The sequence below is a fragment of the Talpa europaea genome (assembly GCF_964194135.1).
Source record: "Talpa europaea genome assembly, chromosome: 3".
NCBI classification, from domain to species: Eukaryota; Metazoa; Chordata; class Mammalia; order Eulipotyphla; family Talpidae; genus Talpa; species Talpa europaea.
In genome coordinates, this window is record NC_140069.1 from 133,842,129 (window position 1) to 133,868,577 (window position 26,449).

At 62.2% G+C, this 26,449-nt stretch overlaps 1 protein-coding gene across 2 annotated transcripts; it reads left to right on the forward strand.

Moving 5' to 3' along the window:
• FLNC (filamin C) lies at positions 1-25,415 on the forward strand (the record flags this gene model as incomplete). Of its 2 annotated transcripts, XM_084230267.1 has the most annotated exons (48): positions 1-359; positions 4,776-5,020; positions 6,556-6,653; positions 6,793-6,943; positions 7,034-7,152; positions 7,337-7,414; positions 7,645-7,807; positions 7,921-8,121; positions 8,835-8,972; positions 9,337-9,463; positions 9,603-9,739; positions 9,937-10,130; positions 10,217-10,330; positions 10,930-11,073; positions 11,270-11,393; positions 11,516-11,676; positions 11,890-11,980; positions 12,065-12,234; positions 12,444-12,561; positions 12,652-12,914; positions 13,280-13,877; positions 14,475-14,648; positions 14,754-14,916; positions 15,210-15,370; positions 16,056-16,223; positions 16,298-16,421; positions 16,915-17,071; positions 17,145-17,334; positions 17,464-17,487; positions 17,592-17,839; positions 18,273-18,353; positions 18,632-18,731; positions 19,016-19,156; positions 19,430-19,558; positions 19,653-19,826; positions 20,474-20,635; positions 20,740-20,943; positions 21,262-21,414; positions 21,507-21,629; positions 21,748-21,990; positions 22,136-22,405; positions 22,497-22,634; positions 22,888-23,003; positions 23,584-23,716; positions 23,811-23,987; positions 24,136-24,354; positions 24,904-25,113; positions 25,228-25,415. In XM_084230267.1, the coding sequence occupies 48 exons, from the start codon at positions 1-3 to the stop codon at positions 25,413-25,415; spliced, it is 8,163 nt and encodes a 2,720-aa protein (XP_084086393.1). The 2 variants fall into 2 exon arrangements, with proteins under 2 accessions (XP_084086393.1, XP_084086394.1); XM_084230268.1 differs by lacking the exon at positions 18,273-18,353.
• Positions 25,416-26,449: the final 1,034 nt, after the last annotated feature.

Consider the following 26,449-nt stretch of genomic DNA (forward strand, 5'->3'; position numbering starts at 1 on the left):
ATGATGAACAACAGCGTCTACACCGACCCCGCGGGCCTCGGCCTGGGCGACGAGGCGGACGACATGCCGTCCACCGAGAAGGACCTGGCGGAGGACGCGCCGTGGAAGAAGATCCAGCAGAACACCTTCACGCGCTGGTGCAACGAGCACCTCAAGTGCGTGGGCAAGCGCCTCACCGACCTGCAGCGCGACCTCAGCGACGGGCTGCGCCTCATCGCGCTGCTCGAGGTGCTCAGCCAGAAGCGCATGTACCGCAAGTTCCACCCGCGCCCCAACTTCCGCCAGATGAAGCTGGAGAACGTGTCCGTGGCCCTCGAGTTCCTCGAGCGCGAGCACATCAAGCTCGTGTCCATCGGTCAGTGCGGGCGGGAGCGGGGGGTGCCCCGGAGCGGCTGGCCCCGGGGCGGAGGGGACGCGGGGTTCGGGGGAGGCAGGTGCGGGGCGTGCGGGGCGGCTGAGACGGGCGCAGGGAGACACCCGGGCCCCCGGCCTCCTGCCCGCCGCGCGCTGCCTTCACCCCTTTCTCAGAACTGTTGGCCTTGGGGGCTGCCTGGGGGTATCCAGACCTCAGGGTTCCTAAGCCCTCCAGCTTCTCCATCCCCCGAAGACTCCCGGCAGCCCGCCCCTGCTTGCACTCGGATCCTCTTTCCTACCACCCCGCCATCCACCCAGCCCGTGCTGGAGAGGGCTGACCAGGGCCCCGACACTGACTCCGGGGGGGTCTCCCCCTGAACAAAGCAAAGGGTTTCCCAGCCTCCCAGCACCTCCGCAGGGGAGGAGCAGGTCCGGGTCAGGCCCATGGAGGCAAAGAGTGCTGGGGTCCGGGCAGTTAGGGGGGCCCAGACTGGCTCCTAGGCAGCCCCAGGGCCAGGCGGGGCACAGCCTCAGAAACCTAAAAAGGCGCTGAGAGAGGGCAGGGAGCCTTAACCCCTGCTGGTCCTCCAGCCACTTCAGCCTGTGGAGGAGGGGGCTCCCACATAACCGTGACCCCCACCCCCAGCCCGTCCCCTGGAGCAGGATTGGCTGCGGCTAAAGCTCTGGGCTGCCAGGAGGGAGGGGAAGGCCTGGAGCAGGGAGGAAGTCATTGAGTGTAACCAGATTTGGAAGGTGTGTCGGTGCTGTGTGGGGGTGGGGAGGCGCTCTAGGCTTGGGAGCCCGGGAGTCTGGGGTGGGCTCGGAGTGGACCGAGGCTGCCCCTCTCCTGGCAGCAGGGCACACATCCCTGCAGGCTGGGGGGCCTGGGGAAGACCCCCTTCTCTGGTGCTGAGGTCTTAAGAGTACTGCAGTGATTGAGAGGAAAGTGTCATTTGCGGGGTGCACCCTCGGACCACAGGAGAGGAGTAGCACTTGGGGTCAGGTGCCTCCCAAGCCAGGCTGACCCAGACTTCTCCAGATGGCGGAATGTCTGTTCACCCCATCTCCTGCAGGGTGTCTCTAGGCCTCCTGAATTAGCGACTGAGGTCAGTCTGAGGCCCTTTGCCCTGTCCAGTCCCATCTCTAGGCCTTACCCCCTCCTGCCCCAATACTGCCCCCCCCACCCGCGCTGGCCTGGAAATAGCCCTGCCTCCGTGACACAGCAGATGTCTCTGAGCTTTCCAGAAGGACAAGCCTGAGGACAGGGGGTGGGGGAGGGGGCCCTGGTGTGTGTAGTTGGGGCTGAGGCTACTTGAGGGTGTGTACGTTGGGGTGGGGGACCAGAGATAGCCCTGGGCTGCGACCCCCAACACACTGGGATCTGACAGACTGGATGGTCTCGCCTAAGTGGGGTGTCGCGGGACAGCCTGGAGCCTCACCAAGGCTTTATAGGAAACTGTTCAGCCTTTCCTCCCCTCCCCGCTGCGGGGGCGGCAGGCCCCTCTCCAGGCCTCATCCTTCCTGAGCGCACCTCTCCCTTCCCCCATGGCGGTGCCTGGCTCCGGCCCCCTTGGCTCGACGGTGAAGGGGCCGGCTCAGAGTAGAGGGGGAAGAAGCAGCAGAGGCTGTGGAGGCGGGAGGGAGCGCCTCGGTTCCCGCTGGGAGGAAGGGGAGCCATTCCCTATTTGGGCCAAGTGGCTCACTCACTGATGAGATAAGCTGTCAGCAATTCTGCTGCTGGGCCGGAGGCTGACACTGGAGGGGAGGGGAGGGGGCCTGGGGGCGGGGCGCTCTACCCTGAAACGAGGGAAAGGGGTTCCCACCAGGGGGGCATCCTGCTTCCTCGGGCTCCCTCTTCCCACTTAGTAGCGGCTGTCCAGGGACCTCCTCCTGGCGCCGTCTCAGGACTGAACTGAGCCTCTGGGCACCTGGGAGGGGGTCGGAAAGACTCCCTGCATCCCTGTCTAGGAGAGAGGTGAGAGCGGAGAAGTGCCCTGGAGATGGGGCACCCATCCTGGGTTTAAGGAGCTGTGTCCCCTACTACCCAGTCCCGGCCCCCACCACCCCCTCAGCCCCTCTGAACAAAGAGGCTTATGAGGCAGCTCTGTCCCGCAGCTGTTCCCCAGTTGCTATTCCACCTCCTTGAGCCAACAGCCGAGGGAGGGGCTGGAGGGGGCAGCAGCTGTCCCGGCACCTCCCTCAGCGGCCTTTCTCCTCCCCCCTCCACTTGAGGCCTGGGGTGGCCTCTGGGACTGGCTGTGGGGCTCCTCCCACCCCTTTGGGGGTATCCCCAGGCAAGTGGGGTGGGAGGAAGAAAGCCTGGTGAACCTAGCTGCCTGGTCTCCAAGGCGGGAGAGAGAGGAAGGTCAAGCTCCCGGATGGGATGCAGGCCTACCCCTCTCTCTCCACAAGCCACAGCAGACCACTTGCTGTCTGGCCCGAGGCCAGTTGCTGGGGAGAGCCTCTCTCTTCAGCAAATATGAATGACCCCCCCCAACACCTCGGGCCCCCTAGCTCTAGCAACCTCAAGGCCTCCCTCCTGGGGGCCTGGCTCCAGTTTACAAGAAACTCTCTGGGTGTGCCAGCCGAGGCTTTGGAGGCTGTCAGGGTCCTGCGAGGCTCTGGGGACTGGGTGTCAAGACTGTGTGAAAGTGCCGTGGGCCTGTGTGTTAGAGAGAGAATGTAGCCCAGCACCGGAGCTGGGGAGGGAGTGTGTCATGGAATCTGAAAGCTGCCAAACCATTGTGCTGCAGTGTAGCCAGGGGGAGAGGGGGCGGGCTGGGGAGCTGAGGGGAAGGAAGGATGAATCAGTGAATGGGTGGGGGAGCCAAGGGGCCCCCAGCCCACTGCCAGAGGGACCTAGAGACAGGTGGGGGTGGGGTGGGGGATGCTGCGGTTTCCTAGGCCCTTGCTTGCCTAATGCTGCACCCCCCTAGATGGGGGGTGGCTCAGGGGGAGAGGGGAGATAAGTGTGGGGTTGCCTTCAGCCCCACCCTTTCCCATCTCTCTGGCAACAGCAGTAAACAAGGCTGAGTCTTCTGCCCCCTCCCAATCTCCTAAAACAGTGCTGGGAGAGCTGATGGATTTCAGGCCTGCAGTGCTCTTTACAAATAAGCTAGATTCCAAAGATCTATAACCTGGATAACCTCGGCTCCTGCATATTTCTCTTTGGCTATTATGAGATTTCCCCAAATCTTGGGGAACCCTGTCTAGTCCCTTGTCTTTCCCAAAGTTTGGGGATGGGCAATAGGGTCTCATCTGAGGCTGAGTCCTCAGAGACCTTTCTCTTGGCTCTTGTGAAGTCGTGGACTCCTAGCATTAGAAAACATGATTTTCTTTTTATTTTTATTTATGCAAACAAGAACTGGGGTACAGACCAGAGATGGAGAGGGTGAGAGGAGTCACCAGAGACAGGGTGGGGAACAGAACAGGCAGACTGACGAAATACACTGCTGAGGGGAGCAGAGGGTGAGACAGGAGAGGTCTGCTGCGCCATGTGGGTTGCTGCCTGGCCAGGGATCTAACTGTGTTGCAGATAGTGCTGTGCTTAACCCCTTACGCCACCAGGGAGGCCCCAGAAAACATGATTTTCAAGCTTTCAAGCCCTCCCTTCTCCTAGAACTTTGTTCAAAAAGCCTTTTATGGCATCCAGAGGAGAATCTGGCTGGTAGCAGTCATCTCTACTCCTGTCCAAGTTCAGTGTTTAAAATATTCATTCATTCAACCAATGTTTATTTTATTGAGATGCTGCAAAGTTCTAGGCCCTGAGTTTGGGAAGGTAAAATCCAGTGTTTAGAGTGAGAGAAAACAGACCAAACGAAAAGGTGCATACAGGCATGATTCCCCTTGTACCAAACTCTAGAAAACACACACTAGTCTCTAGTGACCAAGGTCAGACCCCTGGTTGCCTGGGAAGCGGGGATAAAGAGGGGCAGGAGAGTAGGATCACAAAGGGGTCCCTGCAAGGAAACTTTAGGAGGGAGGGATGCAGTTATAATCTTGACTTGTGGGGTGATAGCTTTATGTGTTTATACGGATTGTCAAAGCTTACCCAGCTGTACTGTCTACATGCGTGGTTTGTTGTATGTTAAACATACCTCAGTGAAACTGTCAAAAAATGAAATGAACCAAAACAGTGTCTGCTCCCAAGAGCTCGCAGTCCCAGCTAGTTTCCTGGATGCATCTAACCTAAGTGGAGGCCCACTCCAGGGCTGCGGTAGAGGTGGGGGTACCTGCTGCAGGAATGCCCTGGGCAGCAGCCTCATTGAGAGGGAGGGGTCCCTAAGGCTGGGCCTTCCTGGAGGGAGAGAACCTGGTAGGCAGAGAAGGACTAGGTCCAGGAGCAGGGGCGGTAGGGCATCGTGGGGGCGGAGGGGCCAGGCTCTCCTGAGCACCTCTTGTCCTTTCTCGTCTGCAGACAGCAAGGCCATCGTGGATGGGAACCTGAAGCTGATCCTGGGCCTGATCTGGACTCTGATCCTGCACTACTCCATCTCCATGCCCATGTGGGAGGATGAGGAAGATGAGGACGCCCGCAAGCAGACTCCCAAGCAGCGTCTGCTCGGCTGGATCCAAAATAAGGTGCCCCAGCTGCCCATCACCAACTTCAACCGTGACTGGCAGGATGGCAAAGCTCTGGGCGCCCTGGTGGACAACTGCGCCCCTGGTGAGTGGACCAACGGGCCCAGCACGGAGCCCTTAGCCCAGAAGGAAAGTTGGGACTAGCTGGTGGTCCTGAGATTGTGGCTGCCAGAATATTTCAGGGCCCCCGGGGAATAGAAACAGAGATCACTGTGGGCACCAGGCCCTTGCTGATGGGTGTGCCAGATCCTGCAGGCTTAGAACCCCTCATTTCATTGACAAGGACCCTGAAGTCCAGAGAAGGCCAGTGACTTGTCCAAGACAGCACAGTTGATCTGTGGCAAAACTGAACCAGGGTCTCAACTCCCTACTCCCTCAACTTCCTACTTTGCCACACGGGCAAAAGTTGAGCGGGGGCAGGGGGCGTGCGGTGGTTCCTGCAGCAAGAACGCCAGGTGTTAGACCCAGAAAAGTTCTTTGAGAGACCGTGGACCAATTTTGAGAAGGGGCTGAAGCCCAGGGTGGTGTGGACCGAGGCTGGTGTGGCTTGCCCAGGGCAGGCGACCTCTCCCCACGCAGGCTCTGGCCTGGTCAGAGGGGCAGCTCGGGAGACTGAGGATCGCGGGTGAGAGCCTTGCTCTGTGTCCAGCTTCTTCTCTGACCCTCATCTGAGAAGACAGATCTTCTGACCCTCTGGGTCGGTAGGCTCTGCCCTTGGGGAGCCATGGCCCCTTGGGAGAATCCTCCCCCAATCTGGGGTCAACCGTGGAGCAGGGGGTAGGAGGCCGGGGCACTGGCCGCCTGGGAAGCATTCCCAACTGCTGAGCCATTGCCCGCAGCTGGTGTGGCTGCCAGCAGTGAGCTCAGCTGTTCTGGCCAGTCTTGGATTCCAGCCTTTGAGCCGGCCCCTTCCCCCGACAATGAGCATCGCCCCCAATCAGCCACCGGCTCTGGCCTGGCCCTAGCAACCCCTGTCCCTATACCTCTGCCCAGGAGCCGTTTGGAGCTGCCTCAGCCGCCCTCCCATTAGGAGGGCTGGGTTCTAGATGCCGTAGAGGAGAACCCACCCTCTCCCAACAAGCCCTCAATGCCTCAGTTTCCCCAAGTGGGCAGTTAGGAGGGAGAGGGAGTCTTATGCCCTAAAGTAGATGTGGGAAATGCTGGACGTTCAAGGCTTCAGGGCAGCTGTGACAGGACCTTCTGGGGAGGGGTTGGAGGCACGTGTGGACAGGACTCTGCCTCCTCTGCCCACCCTGGGGCAGCAGAAATGAGACAGGAGGGGTCTGGGAGGAGGAGCCTTCACAGGGGTCTGGCGTTCAGGGTCTCTGCTGCGGCCTGGACAGGCAGGAGACCGGCTGGTAGGGCTGGTGCCAGGCTGCGTCAGCCAGGGCAGAAAGGCCTATTGTTGCTACTAGGCAGGGCTGCCGTGCCTCGAAGCGGTGGTGGGCAGCTCCACTGATGGACTGTAAGGTTGGGGGTCAGCAGGAACCTGGCCAGTCAGGGGCCTGAAGCTGTGTGGGAGTGGGTGTGAACCCCCGTCTGTGAGGGCGTGCACGAGCAAATGCTCTGCATTCTGGCTCTGCTCAACCCTCGTCGCCATCTCCTCTGCCCTCTCTCTAGGCCTCTGCCCTGACTGGGCAGCCTGGGACCCCAACAAGCCCGTGCAGAACGCCCGGGAGGCCATGCAGCAGGCGGACGACTGGCTCGGGGTGCCCCAGGTATTCTCAGACTGAGTAGGGGAAGAGTACAGAGCAGGAGGGCCAGGGTGGAGGGTGGGCCTCTCCTGGTCAGGGCGTGGGTGGGCATAGGGGCTGCCAGGCAAGAAGGCACCTTGAAACTCCTTTCCTCCTATGGCAGGTGATTGCCCCCGAGGAGATCGTGGACCCCAACGTGGATGAGCATTCTGTTATGACTTACCTGTCCCAGTTCCCCAAGGCCAAGCTCAAGCCTGGAGCCCCTGTTCGCTCCAAGCAGCTGAACCCCAAGAAAGCCATTGCTTATGGGCCTGGTAGGTGTGGACCCCCTGATGGCTCTGGGCAGGCGGGACCTGCTAGGATGGCTGTCCTGAAGTAATGGGGCTCTGCTCTCTGCCCCTCAGGCATCGAACCCCAGGGCAACACCGTGCTGCAGCCCGCCCACTTCACGGTGCAGACCGCGGATGCCGGCGTCGGCGAGGTGCTGGTCTACATCGAGGATCCCGAGGGCCACACCGAGGAGGTATGGGGAGGCAGGAGGCGCTGGGGACACAGCGTGGGTGGAGAGCGATAGGATGGCCTGGAGCCTGTGCCAGCGCCACCCACTGTGCTAGGGGCTGGGAGGACTCTCCGGGGGGCTGCTGGGCCCTGTGGGGTCAGCAGGGGCTACTGCCGCTACGACTCCCAATCTCTTCCCTTCCCAACAGGCCAAGGTGGTTCCCAACAATGACAAGGACCGCACCTATGCTGTCTCCTATGTGCCCAAGGTCGCGGGGTTGCACAAGGTACCCGAGGGGTTTCGCTTCCCCCCCAGTTGATTCACAGCCTTGGCTCTGGCTGAATGGAGCTCTGAGCTCCACCTCTCTGAGCTCCCTCTCTGAGCTCACACCCTCTCACCTCCCACCCCCCCACCCCATTCACCGCCACCCACCTCTACCCTCTTTGCCCCGGCTCTGCCCTTGACCCCTCAGAACTGCTCTCCCCTAGAAGCTAACCGCTGACTCCTGACCCTCAGGTGACCGTGCTTTTTGCTGGCCAGAACATTGACCATAGCCCCTTTGAGGTGAATGTGGGCATGGCCTTGGGTGATGCCAACAAGGTATCAGCCAGAGGCCCTGGCCTGGAGCCTGTGGGTAATGTGGCTAACAAACCCACCTACTTTGACATCTACACTGCGGGTAAGCATGAGCTGGTTGGTGAGATGTCAGGCGGGGACTGGGGGGCAGTCTCTGGGGGAGGAAGCCCCCAGCACCCGTGAGTGCCCAGACCTGACAGCCTTTGTCCACGGCAGGGGCCGGTACTGGTGATGTCTCCGTGGTGATTGTGGACCCGCAGGGCCGGCAGGACACGGTGGAGGTGGCCCTGGAGGACAAGGGCGACAGCACATTCCGCTGCACGTACAGGCCGGTGATGGAGGGGCCGCACACGGTGCACGTGGCCTTCGCTGGGGCCCCCATCAGCCGTAGTCCTTTCCCCGTCCAAGTGGCAGAAGGTAAAAGCCCTTCACCTCTCGCACCCTCACTCCCCAAGGCCCGGACACAGAGCACTGCTACCACATTCTCGGTCTGAGGACTTGTGGGAAATGAAGTGCTCACCCCACAGGGGCGGGTAAACCCGCTGAAGCTGACGAGGGGCAGGAGAAGCCAGGGGTGGGGCTCTGGAGAGATCTCATCCTTACCACAAGGGCAGACACCACAGGGAAGGTTTCCAGCTGCCACCTTGGAATGGCCTGGTGGAAGTGACAGGGCGCAGGGATGGGAGCATGTACGGGGAGCACCCACACACCAGGCCCTGGGGAGTTGACTCCTCCCACTCGGGTCTCTTCCTGCCCGTCAGAGCCCTTGCCGCTGCTGCTCGTCCCCTTGGTGACCCTGTCCGCAGTCCGCAGGCCAAGAGAGTGGTGCCACGTTAGCACTCGCCAGTGGAGGCGGGCCGGGCATCGCTGAAGGGTCTCACTCTGGGGGCCCAGTGAAAAAGGGAGCTTTGTAACTGGCCTGCTGGGGGCCTGTGGCCTGCTCCCTGCCCAGCATGGCTCCCAGCTGCCCCTGTTGTGTCAGGGGCAGGGGAGGGGAGAGAGGCTCGCACAAGGCCGTGGCCTGTGCCTGTCATGAGGACTTTGCACAGTGAGATGGAGGATGAGGCGTGAGAAACGGGGGCCTCCAGGCTCCTCAGCACACTAATCTCTCCCCTCTTCTCTTCCCCCAGCCTGTAACCCCAATGCTTGCCGTGCCTCTGGGAGAGGCCTGCAGCCCAAGGGCGTGCGTGTGAAAGAAGTGGCTGACTTCAAGGTGTTCACCAAGGGTGCTGGCAGTGGGGAGCTCAAGGTCACAGTCAAAGGCCCAAGTGAGTGCCAGGGCCTAGGGCCAGGGATGGGGGTGGAAGGGTGGGGGGCAGGGAAGAAATACGGCCTGTGTTGGGACTCCCTGAAGACTGTGACAGCCAGGACCATGCCTCTTGCAGAGGCTCCAGGAGACTTGGGATTTCGAGCACTCTGTCTCCTCTCTGCCTCAGTTTCCCAGTCTGCAGCCTGGGATGATACGCTCCCCCAGCATGCTGCATGGGGAACATGTGGTTTCTGCCCCGAGTTTCAGCTCTGCCCTGCCCGCCTGTAGCTTTGCCTCGGGGTGGCACTGGGGCCCAGGGCTCCCTGAAGGAGCAGAGGAGCTGGCACTCACAGACCCTTGATGCCCTCCCCGCATCTCCTCAGAGGGCACCGAGGAGCCGGTGAAGGTGCGGGAGGCTGGAGACGGCGTGTACGAGTGTGAGTACTACCCGGTGGTGCCTGGAAAGTACGTGGTGACCATCACATGGGGCGGCTACGCCATCCCCCGCAGGTAAGTCCATGCACTCCTTGCCTTCCTCTCTGCCCTCACCCTGTGGGGGAGAGACAGGCTTCCTGCGACTCTGGGGGAAGAGGTGGGTAACTGTGAGGAGGCACTTCCTGGCTCTGACACCAGCAATCTGTTTGTCTAGCCCCTTTGAGGTGCAGGTGAGCCCAGAGGCAGGAACTCAGAAGGTCCGGGCCTGGGGGCCTGGTTTAGAGACTGGCCAGGTGGGCAAGTCAGCCGACTTTGTGGTGGAGGCCGTCGGCACGGAGGTGGGGACACTGGGTAAGTGACTGGGCAGCCAGGGGGATGCTGGGAAGTTGTGTGATGGAGGGGTTCTCGGGACAGGACGCAGGGATGCTCGGTCATGTCGGGGTGAAATGGAGAGGTGGGGTATCGGGGTAACGAGCGAGGATACTAGGGGCCAGCCTGAGTGTCCAGGGTGCCTCTTTTCCCTCTGACCCTCCCTGCCTGGAACCCAGGCTTCTCCATCGAGGGGCCCTCACAAGCCAAGATCGAGTGTGACGACAAGGGCGATGGCTCCTGTGACGTGCGGTACTGGCCCACGGAGCCCGGGGAGTACGCCGTGCACGTCATCTGCGACGACGAAGACATCCGAGACTCGCCCTTCATCGCTAACATCCAGCCCGCCCCGCCTGACTGCTTCCCTGACAAGGTGGGGCCCCAGCCCTGCACCCTGGCGTGGGAGGGGGCGCTGGAGGGGGGTCCCCAACCCAGCCCTTTCCTCTGGCCCTCACACAGGTGAAGGCCTTTGGGCCCGGCCTGGAGCCCACTGGCTGCATCGTGGACAAGCCCGCAGAGTTCACCATCGATGCCCGCGCAGCTGGCAAGGGAGACCTGAAGCTCTATGCCCAGGTGCGGCCTTGCCCGACCTCACTGTCCCCGCCGCCCTGGTCAGGGAAACATAGGAGGGCTGGGGGCAGGTGGGAGGCAGGGCTGTACGGGCAGGACACGAAGTCTTACTAGCATTGATCTTAAAAACATGTCTCTATTGATACGTTTATATACACACACTAAAAATTTGCAATTAAAAGCTGATGTGCTCGAATAGGACATTGGTTTCCCAAGTCAGGTTCTCAGATGGGTGTCTCTTGACCCCTGGAGGTTAATGAATGTTTTCTTGGGTCCAAGAGGATGATTTTTCTTTGCAAGGCTCGTTACTCACTCATAGGAACATTGATTTAGCCCAGCCTCTGCTCCACCAACACATTTCAGAGACAGACTGGGAGGCCAGGCCACCAGATGGCCTGGCGCCAGGTCCCCGGGCGCCCAGGGTGCTCTCTGGCCACCAGAGCAAGTGGAACCGGGCTCTGTGGTCTGAGGTCGGGTGGTGGGGGGGCAGGGCCTGTGAGCCTGGCGGTGGGAGGGGAGGAGGTCGCCGGGGGCCGGCAGAGGGCGCTGTAGCTCTGAGGCAGCCAGAGCGCTCTAAGGCCTTGCTTGGGGGACTCCCACAGGACGCCGATGGCTGCCCCATCGACATCAAGGTCATCCCCAATGGCGACGGCACCTTCCGCTGCTCCTATGTGCCCACCAAACCCATTAAGCACACCATCATCGTCTCCTGGGGAGGCGTCAACGTGCCCAAGAGCCCCTTCCGGGTGCGTCTCCCTCACCCTGCCCCTTGCCTTCTGCCAGGGGTTCCAGAGGGAGGGGGGACCCCCCACGTGGAAGAGGTTGGCTCTCCAGGCCCCACCACAAGACCCCCGCCGGGAGGTTGGGACTGACCCTGCTAAAGCCGGGGTTGGCGGTGCTGGGAAGGGCATCTCACTGAGCACGGACGCCTCCTCCCCACAGGTAAACGTGGGAGAGGGCAGTCACCCCGATAAGGTGAAGGTGTACGGCCCCGGCGTGGAGAAGACCGGTCTCAAGGCCAATGAACCCACTTACTTCACTGTGGACTGCAGCGAGGCGGGGCAAGGTGAGTCCAGCTGTGGCCTGGGCAGGAGGCGCTCACCCTCGGCGCTGGGCCAGCCCTGGGGGAGGGTCCCTGAAAGAGGTTGCTGAGCCCCCCACTCATGGCCCCTGCCTGCCTCCCCTCAGGCGACGTGAGCATCGGCATCAAATGTGCCCCGGGAGTAGTGGGCCCCGCAGAGGCTGACATTGACTTTGACATCATCAAAAATGACAACGACACCTTCACAGTCAAGTACACGCCGCCGGGGGCCGGCCACTACACCATCATGGTGCTGTTTGCCAACCAGGTACGCAGCCTCGACTCTTGGTCGTCACCGGTCACCGGCACCTGCACCTCCCAAGTCTCCCCTGGCAACTTGAGACGCTATTGTTTGGGGACAAGTCCACGGCCATTGGGCACTTCCTATGTACAGGCAGTGTGCCCCAGAGGAAATGGGGGGCCAGGGGTCTCTTTTAGAGACTGCCCTTGTGCACCCTGACCTGGCCTCTCCTCCACCCAGGAGATCCCTGCCAGCCCCTTCCACATCAAGGTGGGCCCATCCCATGATGCCAGCAAAGTCAAGGCTGAGGGCCCCGGGCTGAACCGCACAGGTAGGCGCCTGGGCTGGGCTGGGCTGGGCTGGGCTGGGGTGAGGGGGCCACCAGGTCCTCACCACCGTTTGATGGGCCCCCCAGGTGTAGAAGTTGGGAAGCCTACTCACTTCACGGTGCAAACCAAGGGAGCCGGCAAGGCCAAGCTGGACGTGCAGTTTGCTGGGGCCGCCAAGGGCGAGGCTGTGCGGGACTTCGAAATCATAGACAACCACGACTACTCCTACACCGTCAAGTACACCCCGGTCCAGCAGGTATGCCCTGTTCCCTTCCATCCCCCCCCCATCCTGGCAGACGGGGTGCAGGTCTCCTTCCTCCAGTCTCATAGGACCAGTTCTGGATCTTGGCCCCTTTCCTGCCCCCATCCTCACAGTGGACTCTGCCTCAGGTCCACCTCGGCCAAGGGCATGTTGCCAGCCTGTGTCTAAGCCGCCCAGATCTGACCTCCTGCTGTATCCAACAGGGCAACATGGGAGTGACGGTGACCTATGGTGGGGACCCTGTCCCCAAGAGTCCCTTCGTGGTGAACGTGGCGCCCCCACTGGACCTCAGCAAAGTCAAAGTTCAAGGCCTCAACAGCAGTAAGTGGGGCAGGAGCTGCCCTGGCAGGCAGGGGTGCTGGGAGGAGGTGGGCTGGAGTCTTTGCTCACAGTGACCTTGCCTCCGTGCAGAGGTGGCTGTGGGACAAGAGCAGGCATTCTCTGTGAACACACGGGGGGCTGGCGGTCAGGGCCAGCTGGATGTGCGGATGACCTCACCCTCCCGGCGACCCATCCCCTGCAAGCTGGAGCCTGTGAGTGGAGGAGACGCCCAGTCTGTGCGCTACATGCCCCCTGAGGAGGGGCCCTACAAGGTGGACATCACCTACGACGGTCACCCGGTGCCCGGCAGCCCCTTTGCCGTGGAGGGCGTCCTGCCTCCTGACCCCTCCAAGGTGAGGAGATAGTCTGGTGGGAGCTGGGTGTCAGGGGCTTGTAGGATGAGTCACAGGGGTGGAGGCCAGAGGGGCTGATGCACCTGGAGGGACAGAGTCAAGGATCCAGGTATCCCCCACCATAGGACCTGCCTTTGAGACAGCTTAGCAATTAAGAACTGAGTCTTGGGTCAGGCCTGGATGTGAGTCCCAGGTCCACTAATTGGGACAAATGATTTCACCTCTCTGCCTCAGTTTCCTTATCTGGAACTGCTGAGAACCAGGTCTGTAGTAGCTGCCACAGTCGAAGGTGCTCAGCTGAGTAGGGAGCCATCAAGGCTGGGCGCGGAGGGTGGAAGGAACCCACAACCTGCCTCTCCTTCTAGGTTTGTGCTTACGGCCCTGGGCTCACGGGCGGACTTGTCGGCACCCCGGCCCCGTTCTCCATCGACACCAAGGGGGCCGGCACCGGCGGCCTGGGGCTGACTGTGGAGGGCCCCTGTGAGGCCAAGATCGAATGCCAGGACAATGGCGATGGCTCGTGTGCCGTCAGCTACCTGCCCACCGAGCCGGGCGAGTACACCATCAACATCCTGTTTGCCGAAGCCCACATCCCCGGCTCACCCTTCAAGGCCACCATCCAGCCCGTGTTCGACCCCAGCAAGGTGCGGGCCAGTGGGCCGGGCCTGGAGCGAGGCAAGGCTGGCGAGGCGGCCACCTTCACCGTGGACTGCTCGGAGGCGGGTGAGGCTGAGCTGACCATCGAGATCCTGTCAGACGCCGGCGTCAAGGCCGAGGTGCTGATTCAAAACAATGCGGACGGCACCTACCACATCACCTACAGCCCCGCCTTCCCTGGCACCTACACCATTACCATCAAGTATGGTGGGCACCCTGTACCCAAGTTCCCCACCCGCGTCCACGTGCAGCCCGCCGTGGACACCAGTGGAGTCAAGGTCTCGGGGCCCGGCGTGGAGCCTCACGGTGAGTGAAAGGAGCCATCAGGTGTCCAGTCAGGGAGCCAAGGGAGTCGGCAGTGCCGAGGGCTTAGGAGGCCTCTGTAGGGCCAGTGGAGGGCTCTGGATTTTCCTGAAGTCCTTGGGCTCAGATACCCCGGAGGGGGAGCCAAGGGCAAGGGCAGGGTCTGGAGCTTTGCTTTTACTTTTATGGCAAAATTTTGTCTGCCCGTGGCTATTTTTCTGGGGGGAGCCTCGACCTCCATGAGCTTAAGGGGCCCTGCCCTGAACTCATGAGACGCCTGCTCTGGAGGGTGCTGAGGAAGCTTTGCAGTATAAAGTGACAAGACTCAGCTCAGTAAGGGGGAGTAGGCCACCTGCTGGGGCCAGACCTGAGCTGGGCATGGGGTGGGGCGCACAGAAGCATGTGAGATCCAGAGCAACTGAAGGGAGTGAAAGTGGGGGCTGTGGGAGACGGAGCTGAGCTCAGGCGCAGAGGGTGGCCGGCTCGGGCTGGGAGGGAGCAGGTGGAGAGGAGCTGTGGCCTCAGAGTTGTGGGGGGCAGGGGAGCTACTGTGTGAAAACTACCCCCAAACCTCGCTGAGCTGTCTCTCCTGGGACCCAGGCGTGCTGCGGGAAGTGACCACCGAGTTCACCGTGGACGCAAGATCCCTGACAGCCACCGGCGGGAACCACGTGACGGCCCGAGTGCTCAACCCCTCCGGGGCTAAGACAGACACCTACGTGACGGACAATGGGGACGGCACCTACCGCGTGCAGTACACGGCCTACGAAGAGGGTGAGGGGCCTGACCGAGGGCGGGGGTGTGCGGTCACAGCGTCCTCAGGGCCGCAGGGTGGTGGGGGCCGTGCCCACCCTGACTCGTTCGTGGGCCGGCCTCCAGGTGTGCACTTGGTGGAGGTGCTGTATGATGACGTAGCTGTGCCCAAGAGCCCCTTCCGAGTGGGCGTGACCGAGGGCTGCGACCCTACCCGCGTGCGGGCCTACGGACCAGGCCTGGAGAGCGGCCTGGTCAACAAGGCCAACCGCTTCACTGTGGAGACCAGGTATCCTCCCCTTTCCCAGCCTCGGCCCTGATGCTCTGGCCACCGTGATCCCAGCCACTTGCCCTTCCCCTTGTCCTTCTGCAAGTGCCTCACCCTTGCCCCATCCCCTCCCGAGGGTCACTCAGACCCAACCGCCAGGGTCTCAGATCCGCCCCTGTAGGTGGGCCCTCCTCAGCCGGGCCCCCATTGGCCTATTCCCCACAGCCCACACCCTCCCCGGCCCCGCCCGGCTCAGCTGCCCTTCAGACCCCACCCGCTGCTCCCGCTCAGCTGATGGAGATGTCCTCTTGCAGGGGAGCCGGCACCGGGGGCCTCGGCCTGGCCATCGAGGGCCCCTCGGAAGCCAAGATGTCCTGCAAGGACAACAAGGACGGTAGCTGCACCGTGGAGTACGTCCCCTTCACTCCTGGAGACTACGACGTCAACATCACCTTCGGCGGGCGGCCCATCCCAGGTGTGCAGAGAGGGCTGGCAGGCCCAGCGGGAGGGAAGCTGGACGTGGGTTGTGGAGGCTCCTCCCAGGGCAGACACCATGAGCCCAGCAGCAGGGAGGCAGGGAGAGGCAGGCATGGGTGCTGAGAACGTGGCCGGGGCAGGGCGGTGGCATCCTGGCCTTTGGCCGGAACACCAGAGCCCCAGGGTTTGGTCACTCAGACCCAGTCCAGGCCACTCTCACCAGGAGGCCCGCCTCTGCCACCCTCGTGCTCTCGCTGCCTGCACAGCCAGGGCCCCCTGTTCCCCACACGGCCCAGCTGCTGGGCAGCAGCTCACGCCTTCAATTATCCAATCACTTGGGCCTGCTGAAACGGAGTGTTACCTCCCCCAGCCCCAGCTTATCTAATTTCACACGGTCAAAATACATTTTACTTTTGAAATGCTCCTTTTTTTAACATTTTATTAATTCATGAAGCGCTTCTTCCAGGCTTATGGTCCAAATGAGTGAGGCTTGCCCAGCCTGTCTGCAGCCAAGTTTATTTATCCCTGCTTCTGTGTTCGTAGCACGTTCCTAAGTGTTTGCCCACGTTGGTCTGGCCTCCCTGGGGCATCTCAAAGGCAGGACAGGCCTCCCTGGCCGCTCAGTCTCAGAGAGACCCACCTGGCATGTGGGTAGGGACTAATGAGGGCCCTTCTCTGTGCAGGGAGCCCGTTCCGCGTGCCGGTGAAGGATGTGGTGGACCCTGGGAAGGTGAAATGCTCGGGACCGGGGCTGGGGGCCGGTGTCAGGGCCCGAGTACCCCAGACCTTCACAGTGGACTGCAGCCAAGCTGGCCGGGCCCCCCTACAGGTGGCTGTGCTGGGCCCCACAGGTATGGAATGTCGGGCAGAGTGGAGGTGGGACCGGGTGCCGGGAGCCTGTGCTGATCCTGCGCCCCTTGCCCAGGTGTGGCTGAACCTGTGGAGGTGCGTGACAACGGGGATGGCACCCACACTGTCCACTACACCCCCGCCACTGACGGGCCCTACACGGTAGCTGTCAAGTACGCCGACCAGGAGGTGCCTCGAAGGTGAGGACCAGCTTTGGGCTCCCGGGCTGTGACGAGCTCTGAGGCGCTCCCAATGGGGTCATCAGACCTACTGGGCCCCCGGAGAGACCTAGGAGAACCCATTCCACTTATATTGGCCTCATCCAGTCTCTGTTGCCCCATCTGCTCTTCCTCTGGGCTCCCTGCCCCGGAAGCAGCAGGCCCGGGGGTGCTCCTCCTTGGGCCGTCCCTCGGTGTAGCCCCCCACCTTAGGAAAAGGCAGGGGAGGGGAGGGGGCAACCTCCAGTGCCCTCCTCTTGGATCAAACCATGGCATTTCCTGGAAACAGACTATAAATGCTCCAGCCCCATCAAGGAGGGCCCGAGTGACCCTCCCCAGACAGGGTGTGATGTGGCTCTGGGAACTGTCCCGCCTCCCTGGCCCGTGGAGTTTTCTCTCCTGCTTTGAATGTGGGAAGAACTCCAGGCCTCCCGTCCGACCTCCAGCCAACTCTCCATCCTTTCTGCCCCACCAGCCCCTTCAAAATCAAGGTGCTTCCAGCCCACGATGCCAGTAAAGTGCGGGCCAGCGGCCCCGGCCTCAACGCCTCCGGCATCCCCGCCAGCCTGCCCGTGGAGTTCACCATCGACGCCCGGGACGCCGGTGAGGGTCTGCTCACCGTCCAGATCCTGGTGAGTGCTCGCACAGCTTGCCTGCAGGCCAGCCTCCGGGCACAGGCAGGCCTTGACCTCTGCTCCTCCCCAGGACCCCGAGGGCAAGCCCAAGAAGGCCAACATCCGGGACAACGGGGACGGCACCTACACCGTGTCCTATCTGCCAGACATGAGCGGCCGCTACACCATCACCATCAAGTACGGCGGCGACGAGATCCCCTACTCGCCCTTCCGCATCCATGCCCTGCCCACCGGGGACGCCAGCAAGTGCCTTGTCACAGGTGGGCACCCACCCCACTTCCCCTGCCCAAGGCCACCACCCTGGCCCCTGGCCCGGACCCCAGGGCGCCACTGGTCAGGGAGCCCCCCCCCTGCACACTGTACCACCTCACATTCTTCTCTATTTCCAGTGTCCATTGGCGGCCACGGCCTGGGTGAGTCCTCTTTCTCTTCTGGCTGTGGGCGGGTGGCGGGAGCACCTGGGGACAGAAGGGACCCGGCGCTCACAGACCCCTGACCTGGCTCTCCTGTGCGGCAGGTGCCTGCCTGGGCCCCCGCATCCAGATCGGGGAGGAGACGGTGATCACCGTGGACGCCAAGGCAGCAGGCAAGGGCAAGGTGACTTGCACGGTGTCCACGCCCGACGGGGCAGAGCTCGATGTGGACGTGGTTGAGAACCACGACGGCACCTTCGACATCTACTACACAGCGCCCGAGCCGGGCAAATACGTCATCACCATCCGCTTCGGAGGCGAGCACATCCCCAACAGCCCCTTCCACGTGCTGGTAAGCATCGCGCGGGGCAGGACTAGATGTAGGTGGAGGCTTGGGAGGGGGGCCAGGCCCTCTTAGCAGCGGCAAGGCATCCCAGAGCCTGTCCCCAGGTCTGAAGGATTATGGGCCCACGGTGCTCGGGTCAAGCCGTCGCTCTGAGGCCTCCTGACCCAGGAGGAGAGCCCTCCCTCCGGCGCCTCTGGCGGTGGGTCAGCTCTTTGGCTGGTCAGTTCCTCTGACCCTCAGGCCCACCGTCTGGCACGCCTCCCCAAGATGGCCCTGCAGGACAAGGAAGCGTTCCAGAGGGTAGTGGGCGAAGGCTACCCGTCCATCCCGGTGGCGGGGCAGCCCAGGATGTGGGCCCCCAGTTATACCGAGCCAGCTTCTTGCCACTCAGGCTAGCCCGGCCCGCCGCAGCCTTGCTCTCCCATGCCTTGCCCCGCAGGCGTGTGACCCCATGCCCCTCGTGGAGGAGCCCTCCGACGTGCTGCAGCTGCCCCGGCCCAGCGCCTACCCCACACACTGGGTACTGCCCTGCCCCTGGCAACACCGCGCCCCTCCTCTTCAGCCTTCATTTCTTCCTTCTGTTCCTCAGTGGTTTGGGGTCGTCTCGGGGAGCAGGCGGGGCTCGGGTCCCTGAGCTGGGCACGGCACCTCTTCTCTGCAGCTGATGCACCTCTGCTGCGCTCTGGCTTCACCATTAACCGTTTCATTCTTTCCTCATTTTCTTGGACTTCAGTCACGGCTCAGGTCAGGCTCACCAGGCCACCCCAGCCTCTGACTGCTCCCTCTCACCCGCCACAGGCCACCGAGGAGCCAGTGGTGCCCGTGGAGCCGATGGAATCCATGCTGAGGCCCTTCAACCTGGTCATCCCCTTCACGGTGCAGAAAGGGGAGCTCACAGGTACTACCTTGGGGCCTTGCGGCATGAGGGCTTAGAGGAAGGTTACCTATTCCAGGCCCTTGAGGTGAATACTGAGGCCCAGAGAGAGGGAAGTGAGCTGCCTGGCATCGCACAGCAAGCCGGGCAGAGCTGAAACCGGCTCAGGCCTCTGTCCCAGGTCAGGGCTCGTCCCAGCATCCCAGGCTGTCTCCGACCTGACCTCTGGGGTGGAAACACACACAGGAGCAGGGGCTGGGGTGTGGTAGGAGAAACCAGGGTCCCCGACATGACTGTCTGCCTGGCAGGGGAGGTGCGGATGCCCTCTGGAAAGACCGCACGGCCCAGCATCACCGACAACAAGGACGGCACCATCACGGTGAGGTATGCGCCCACGGAGAAAGGCCTGCACCACATGGGGATCAAGTACGATGGCAACCACATCCCAGGTGAGTCGGGGGCCAGGCTGCCCGGGGCTGGGCTCAGTGCAGCCCACTGCCACTTCGTTCTTGCTTCCTTCTTTCCACAAATCTTTATTGAGCGCCTGTGATGCACAGACACCGGGCAATTCCAGGGGAGGCTTATGCCTAGTGGGAAGCAGACTTCCACTGGTCAGGTCCCTATGGAGAGAGGTGGGGTCTAGCAGGAAGGCTGTGGGAGGTGCTGAGGGGGCCATGGTGGGCTCCATGGCTGACCTAGCCCCTTTTCCTGTTCACCCCCAGGGAGTCCCCTGCAATTCTACGTGGATGCCATCAACAGCCGCCACGTCAGTGCCTACGGACCCGGCCTGAGCCACGGCATGGTCAACAAGCCAGCCACCTTCACCATTGTCACTAAGGATGCCGGGGAAGGTGAGGTGGCTGCAAGCAGGGCGCTGGGGTGGGGGGCCAGCGGGAGCAGGGGTAGGAGCAGGACCTCTGATCTCAGCTCCGCCTCTCTCTACAGGCGGACTGTCCCTGGCGGTGGAGGGCCCGTCCAAGGCAGAGATCACCTGCAAGGACAACAAGGATGGCACCTGCACCGTGTCCTACCTGCCCACCGCACCCGGAGACTACAGCATCATCGTGCGCTTTGACGACAAGCACATCCCCGGAAGCCCCTTCACGGCCAAGATCACAGGTGGGTGGGCACGTGGGCGCTCCGGCCCGGCCCACGATGGCTGTGCAAACCATTATGTCCAAGTCTCCCCAGCCGAGGTCCGCTCAGGCAGCTGCTGAGCTCAGGCGAGGGGGCTCAGGTAGAGCCGTCTGAGGTGGAAGGGATCGTTTTTGGAGAAAACGTTATGGGGCATGTAAGGAACTCTCCTGTCTGCACGGGTGAGAAACAGCCACCCACCCTCCATGTCTTGAAACTCTTTTCGTCTTTGAAGTAACTCGAGCTGAGGTGTGGAGAATCCTGGGGTATTGATAGTTGAGGAAACCAGCCGGCCCAGAGAGGCCAAGCAACTTAGAGCCCCACAGCAGTCAGGGCCTCTGGCGTCTGGTCTAGCCTAGTGTTTTGTTTCCACGCGTCTGTGCAACTCATACTAAAATACACAAATTAAGGCTGTAACCTGCTCTGGAGAGACGCCCACTGGGGGGCCTGTCCGCTACCCAGCAGCTAACCTGTGAATGAAGGCTGTTCTCCTGGGTGCTGAGCCTCTCTGAGCCTGTGGGCGGTCCCCAGTCTCTGTTGAGTTCAGGGGGGACCTGCCAGGGAGTCTCTGGACACCACGAGGGTGGGGCCTGCCTGCAGTCACGGCTGCCTGACACCCCGGCCCTCCCCAGGCGATGACTCCATGAGGACATCCCAGCTGAATGTGGGCACCTCCACGGATGTATCGCTGAAGATCACCGAGAGTGACCTGAGCCAGCTGACCGCCAGCATCCGCGCCCCCTCGGGCAACGAGGAGCCCTGCCTGCTGAAGCGCCTCCCCAACCGGCACATTGGTGAGTGAGGGGCCCGGCACAGGGGCCGAGGGGGGAGGAGGGCCCAAGAAGGCACCCTCTGCCCGGCCCAGGACACGACGACTGACCCCTGCCCCCCTCCACAGGAATCTCTTTCACCCCCAAGGAGGTTGGGGAGCATGTGGTGAGCGTGCGCAAGAGTGGCAAGCACGTCACCAACAGCCCCTTCAAGATCCTGGTGGGGCCGTCTGAGATCGGGGATGCCAGCAAGGTGCGGGTCTGGGGCAAGGGCCTGTCCGAGGGACACACCTTCCAGGTGGCTGAGTTCATCGTGGACACGCGAAACGCAGGTATGTCTTGGCCCAGAGACCCTTCCGGTCCAGTGAGGACCGGCCAATACCCCCTTGGCCGTAGCGTCTGTGAGGGTGGATTCGCATATGGGGGAAGAGCTCAGCTGTCCCTGAGTGTCTCTTGCCCTCATTCACGGGCACCCAGGAGGCTTAACGTAGGGAATTTTCCAGACTGCCTCCCCCTGGGTCAGTGTCTGGCTCACCCCTGTTCCCCCCGGGCCATCTTTCATTAGTAGCTAGTAGACCACTGGGTGCCCATTCCGGATGGAGCTTGGGGACAGCAGAGTGGCAGGGACTGAGGGTGACATGTCCCGCCAGGCTATGGGGGCCTGGGGCTGAGTATTGAAGGCCCCAGCAAGGTGGACATCAACTGTGAAGACATGGAAGATGGCACATGCAAAGTCACCTACTGCCCCACCGAACCCGGCACCTACATCATCAACATCAAGTTCGCCGACAAGCACGTGCCAGGTGAGGCTCTGGGCTGCGGCCGGGCGGCCAGAGGACAGGAGCCGGGGGCCGGTGTGAGGCGCCTGAGCCGCCCGCCCTTTCTCCCCCTGCAGGAAGCCCCTTCACGGTGAAGGTCACCGGCGAGGGCCGCATGAAGGAAAGCATCACCCGGCGCAGACAAGCGCCTTCCATCGCCACCATCGGCAGCACCTGCGACCTCAACCTCAAGATCCCAGGTGTGAGCCCAGAAGAGCCTGGCCCCGGGTTGTCGGGGAGGGCGGGGCCCGGAGCCTGCCCTTGGGCCTCCGCCCCGCTTGCTCACCTCCCTCCTCTCCCTGGCCCCGTGTCCCCCAGGGAACTGGTTCCAGATGGTGTCAGCGCAGGAGCGCCTGACCCGCACCTTCACGCGCAGCAGCCACACGTACACCCGCACCGAGCGCACCGAGATCAGCAAGACGCGGGGCGGGGAGACCAAGCGGGAGGTGCGGGTGGAGGAGTCCACCCAGGTCGGCGGAGACCCCTTCCCCGCTGTCTTCGGTGACTTCCTGGGCCGAGAGCGCCTGGGCTCCTTCGGCAGCATCTCCCGGCAGCAGGAAGGTGGGCAGGGCTGGCTGGGCCCTACAGGGATGCCGGGGCCTTTGGCCCCCCAGGACACAGTGGGGTGGAGGGGGCTTTCCTGCGGAGGGAGGGTCCGAAGCCCTGAACGGCCCCAGCGTCTCCCTGACAACCGCCACCCCCGCAGGTGAGGCCAGCTCTCAGGACATGACCGCACAGGTGACCAGCCCGTCGGGCAAGACGGAAGCCGCGGAGATCGTGGAGGGGGAGGACAGCGCCTACAGCGTGCGCTTCGTGCCCCAGGAGATGGGGCCCCACACGGTCACTGTCAAGTACCGAGGCCAGCACGTCCCCGGCAGCCCCTTTCAGTTCACAGTGGGGCCGCTGGGTGAAGGCGGTGCCCACAAGGTGCGAGCTGGAGGCACGGGGCTGGAGCGCGGCGTGGCCGGCGTGCCAGGTGAGCAGCCGGCGGCCAGGAGGCGGCCTGGGGCAGGGCAGCCAGAGGGATGGGCCGTGGTGCTAAAGGGGTCCCCCTGCCCTGTCTCCAGCTGAGTTCAGCATCTGGACCCGAGAAGCGGGCGCCGGAGGCCTGTCTATCGCTGTGGAGGGTCCCAGCAAGGCCGAGATTGCATTTGAGGACCGCAAAGATGGCTCCTGTGGGGTGTCCTATGTTGTTCAGGAGCCAGGTACGTGTCCTTGACGGGGTGAGGGTTGGCCCCGCCTGACCTTGCAGATGGGGTCTTTTCATGGGGACAGTTGGGGCTGCAGGACTCCCCCTCCCCGTGGCCCCGCTCTGCCTGTCTCCCTCGGGCCCTGGGGGTGTGGATGGTGTCAGGCCCAAGCCCTGACCCAAGAAGCCTGTCCTGGGTGAGGCTGGGGGTGGTTCTGCCCTGCCAGCCCCCACCCCAGGGCCCGTGCTGACTGGCTTCTGCCCCCCAGGTGACTATGAGGTGTCTATCAAGTTCAACGATGAGCACATCCCAGACAGTCCCTTTGTGGTGCCCGTGGCCTCCCTCTCAGATGATGCCCGCCGCCTCACGGTGACCAGCCTCCAGGTGTGTGCCCCGGTGCTTGCTCCGCTGCCTGAGAGATGGGCAGAGGTCCAGGCAGCCCACGTCATCAAGGGCTTTCAGTGACCTTGGAGGGGCCAGACAGGTGTTCCATCTGGCCATACCCCCTTCTCCTAGAGTAGTCAGCCTCAGAGTCCTTGTGCCTCTCCTCTCCCCCCACTCTAGACTCGGGGTGCATCCCTCACCCCCAGGCTCATTCTCACATCTCCCAGTCTGCCCGTTGCCTGCCTCCTCCAGGGAATGCCCAGGCCAAGTCCAGACTCCTCTTTCCTCATCTGAGCTCACCAGCCATACAGCAGGGTCAGGCATCGGGCTTTTCAGTGTCTGGGTCTTTGGCCAGGCAGGCACCCCATCTCTTGCCCTCCCATCGGGCCCAGTACAGCCAGGTGGGCCCACCTCTTAGCAGGTGGATACCAAGGCCACAGCCCCTGCCACCCATAACCTTGTTGAGAACCTGAGATCAGTCGTGCTGGGGTTGGGAGGTGGGGGCCCTTGGGCTGGGGGTGCAGGGAGGAGTGCGCCCGACCCTCCCAGGAAGCCTGAGCCTCTTCTGTGGCCTCCGCAGGAGACGGGCCTCAAGGTGAACCAGCCAGCGTCCTTCGCAGTACAGCTGAACGGTGCTCGGGGGGTGATCGACGCGAGGGTGCACACGCCCTCGGGTGCGGTGGAGGAATGCTACGTCTCTGAGCTGGACAGTGGTGAGCTGGCCCTGCCCCTCCCTGCCAGGTCAGCACCTTCTGGGAAGGCCAGGGGAGGGATCAGGGGCTCACCCACAAACCCTCTGCCCCACAGACAAGCACACCATCCGCTTCATCCCCCACGAGAATGGTGTCCACTCCATCGATGTCAAGTTCAATGGCGCCCACATCCCTGGCAGTCCCTTCAAGATCCGAGTTGGGGAGCAGAGCCAGGCCGGGGACCCAGGCTTGGTGTCAGCCTATGGTCCTGGTCTTGAAGGAGGCACCACTGGTGAGAGCGGCGGCTGGGAAGGAGGGGTGGATGTTGTGGTGCTTTGTCTCTAGTCCTGTACTACCTCGGAGGCAGGGGCAGCGCTGCTGGAGCCTGCTCTGGGGGGGCTGAGTCCTTCCTGCTACATCCTTGCTGCCTCTGGTCCCAGGTGTGTCCTCAGAGTTCATTGTCAACACCCTGAACGCGGGCTCGGGAGCCTTGTCTGTCACCATTGACGGCCCCTCCAAGGTGCAGCTGGACTGCCGGGAGTGTCCTGAGGGCCACGTGGTCACTTACACACCCATGGCCCCTGGCAACTACCTCATTGCCATCAAGTATGGCGGCCCCCAGCACATCGTGGGCAGCCCCTTCAAGGCCAAAGTCACAGGTGAGTACCCTGGGAGGGTGTTTGCAGCCCAGCCCATCCCGGTTGGCTCTGGGTCTCCATCTGCCCCAAACATCACGGTCAGGTTCCCGGGACGAGGGCGGGCCTGGCTTGGCACAGTACGCCACTCTGTGGAGTCTTGTAGAAGCATTTTTAAGAATCAACGCCTCCTTCTTTACTGTTGCCCATCACTGATCTTTCCCCTGCAGTGGCCCCCAGAATTTAGCTTCCAGGAGGACAGAACTCAGCAACTATGTAGTAGGCGTCACTTTTGTAAACGCATGAAGGATTAGTTGAATTTTTAAAGCCAGACTTACTACCCTGCAGCTTGAGTTCCCAAAGTCCAGAGGGTGAGGGACAGGGCCTTCGGAGGCCCAAGACCTTGGATAAGCCTGCCCGGAGCCCGGAGCCTGGGCTTCTTTGGAGTGGGGTGTCTCCACCAAGGAAGGGAGCATGGGGCCCCAAGTAATGTCAGCTCCAGGCGAGGGCCCACTTCCCAGGGAGGAAGGCAGGTCTCCAACCTCACTAATGGCCACCCTACTCACCCCTTAGGTCCCCGGCTGTCTGGAGGCCACAGCCTTCACGAAACATCCACAGTTCTGGTGGAGACTGTGACCAAGTCGTCTTCCAGCCGGGGCTCCAGCTATAGCTCCATCCCCAAGTTCTCCTCAGATGCCAGCAAGGTGGTGACACGGGGCCCCGGCCTGTCCCAGGCCTTCGTGGGCCAGAAGAACTCCTTCACGGTGGACTGCAGCAAAGCAGGCAGGCCGAGGAGGGGGGCGGTCTCCCGGGGGCTGGGGGGTGGACACGTCCACAGGAGCATGCGGGTGCTCTAGGCCCTGGTGTGAGCCCGCCCCTCGCTGCCTCCCTCTCCAGGTACCAACATGATGATGGTGGGCGTGCACGGGCCCAAGACACCCTGTGAGGAGGTGTACGTGAAGCACATGGGGAACCGGGTCTACAACGTCACCTACACCGTCAAGGAGAAAGGGGACTACATCCTCATCGTCAAGTGGGGTGACGAGAGTGTCCCCGGAAGCCCCTTCAAAGTCAATGTGCCCTGAATCCCAGAAGTGCCTCCCCCAGCCTCGGCCCCCACCTCTGGCCAAACACAAACTCACACACGCCCCGAAGTGTCACACCCAGATGCACACGCACAGGATCAGACACCACAAACACCTGCCTTGGAGTGTGACCTGGGCGGCGTGTGTCCCACCCATGTGCCCGGGGGATGGAGGGCCTTGTCCTTTTCAGGCCGCCGTCCCTCTCCTCAAGTGTGTCATGAAGGCACTCTGGGGGCCGGGGTGGAGGCCAGGGAAACCCTGAGTTTTCTGGTGGGGGTAAGGCCAGTGGGGCAGCATGTGTTTGGGGGTGTCTGCATGTATGAGAGAGGTCACCCTCAAACCATGCTGTGGCCAACTTCCTCGCCGTGAGGACTGTGTCTGGCCCCTCTGGTGGCCATGAGGACTTGGAAAAGCACAATCAGAGAAGAAAACAGATCCAGAACCAGTGGCAGCTTTGGCATTGGCCCGGCCCTGGGGTGACTGAAAACCCCCAGCCAGGCTTCCTGGAGAACTGATTTCTTTCTTTCTTTTTTTATGGTTGCACAGCTCTGCCCCATGGGGGCCTTTTGTACACACTGCGAGGCCCAGCTTTCTGGGGGGACTTTTGCACATGTCATGTGGCTCAGCTGGGAGCTGCTTAGGTGGAAAACTCCAAATAAAGTGCGGCCTGTCGCAGAGGCTAGGCTGGTCTTTGTGTGTTTTCTGTGCCAGACGCCTTCCAGTCTGCCGACACCAACATCAGGCCCAAGGGGGGCAGAGGCCTTCTGTCTGTCCCCCGGAGGACTGACCCGGGCTGAGGGGAAGGGGCTGGGGCAGAGGGCTGCCCTCTGGGCCATCTATTTGGCAAGGTCTGGGATGTTGTCAAGATGACTGAAAAGAAGCCAGGACAGGGGTCTCAGGAATATGAGATGGGGTCTCAGATTCCTGGAGAGCTGGTGGGGTGGGAGGAGATGGACACTATGTTCCAGAAAACTGACCTCGCGTGATTTCCCTTCAGCCTCATCTCCAGGAGAGTCTCCAAATTAGGGCTTTCA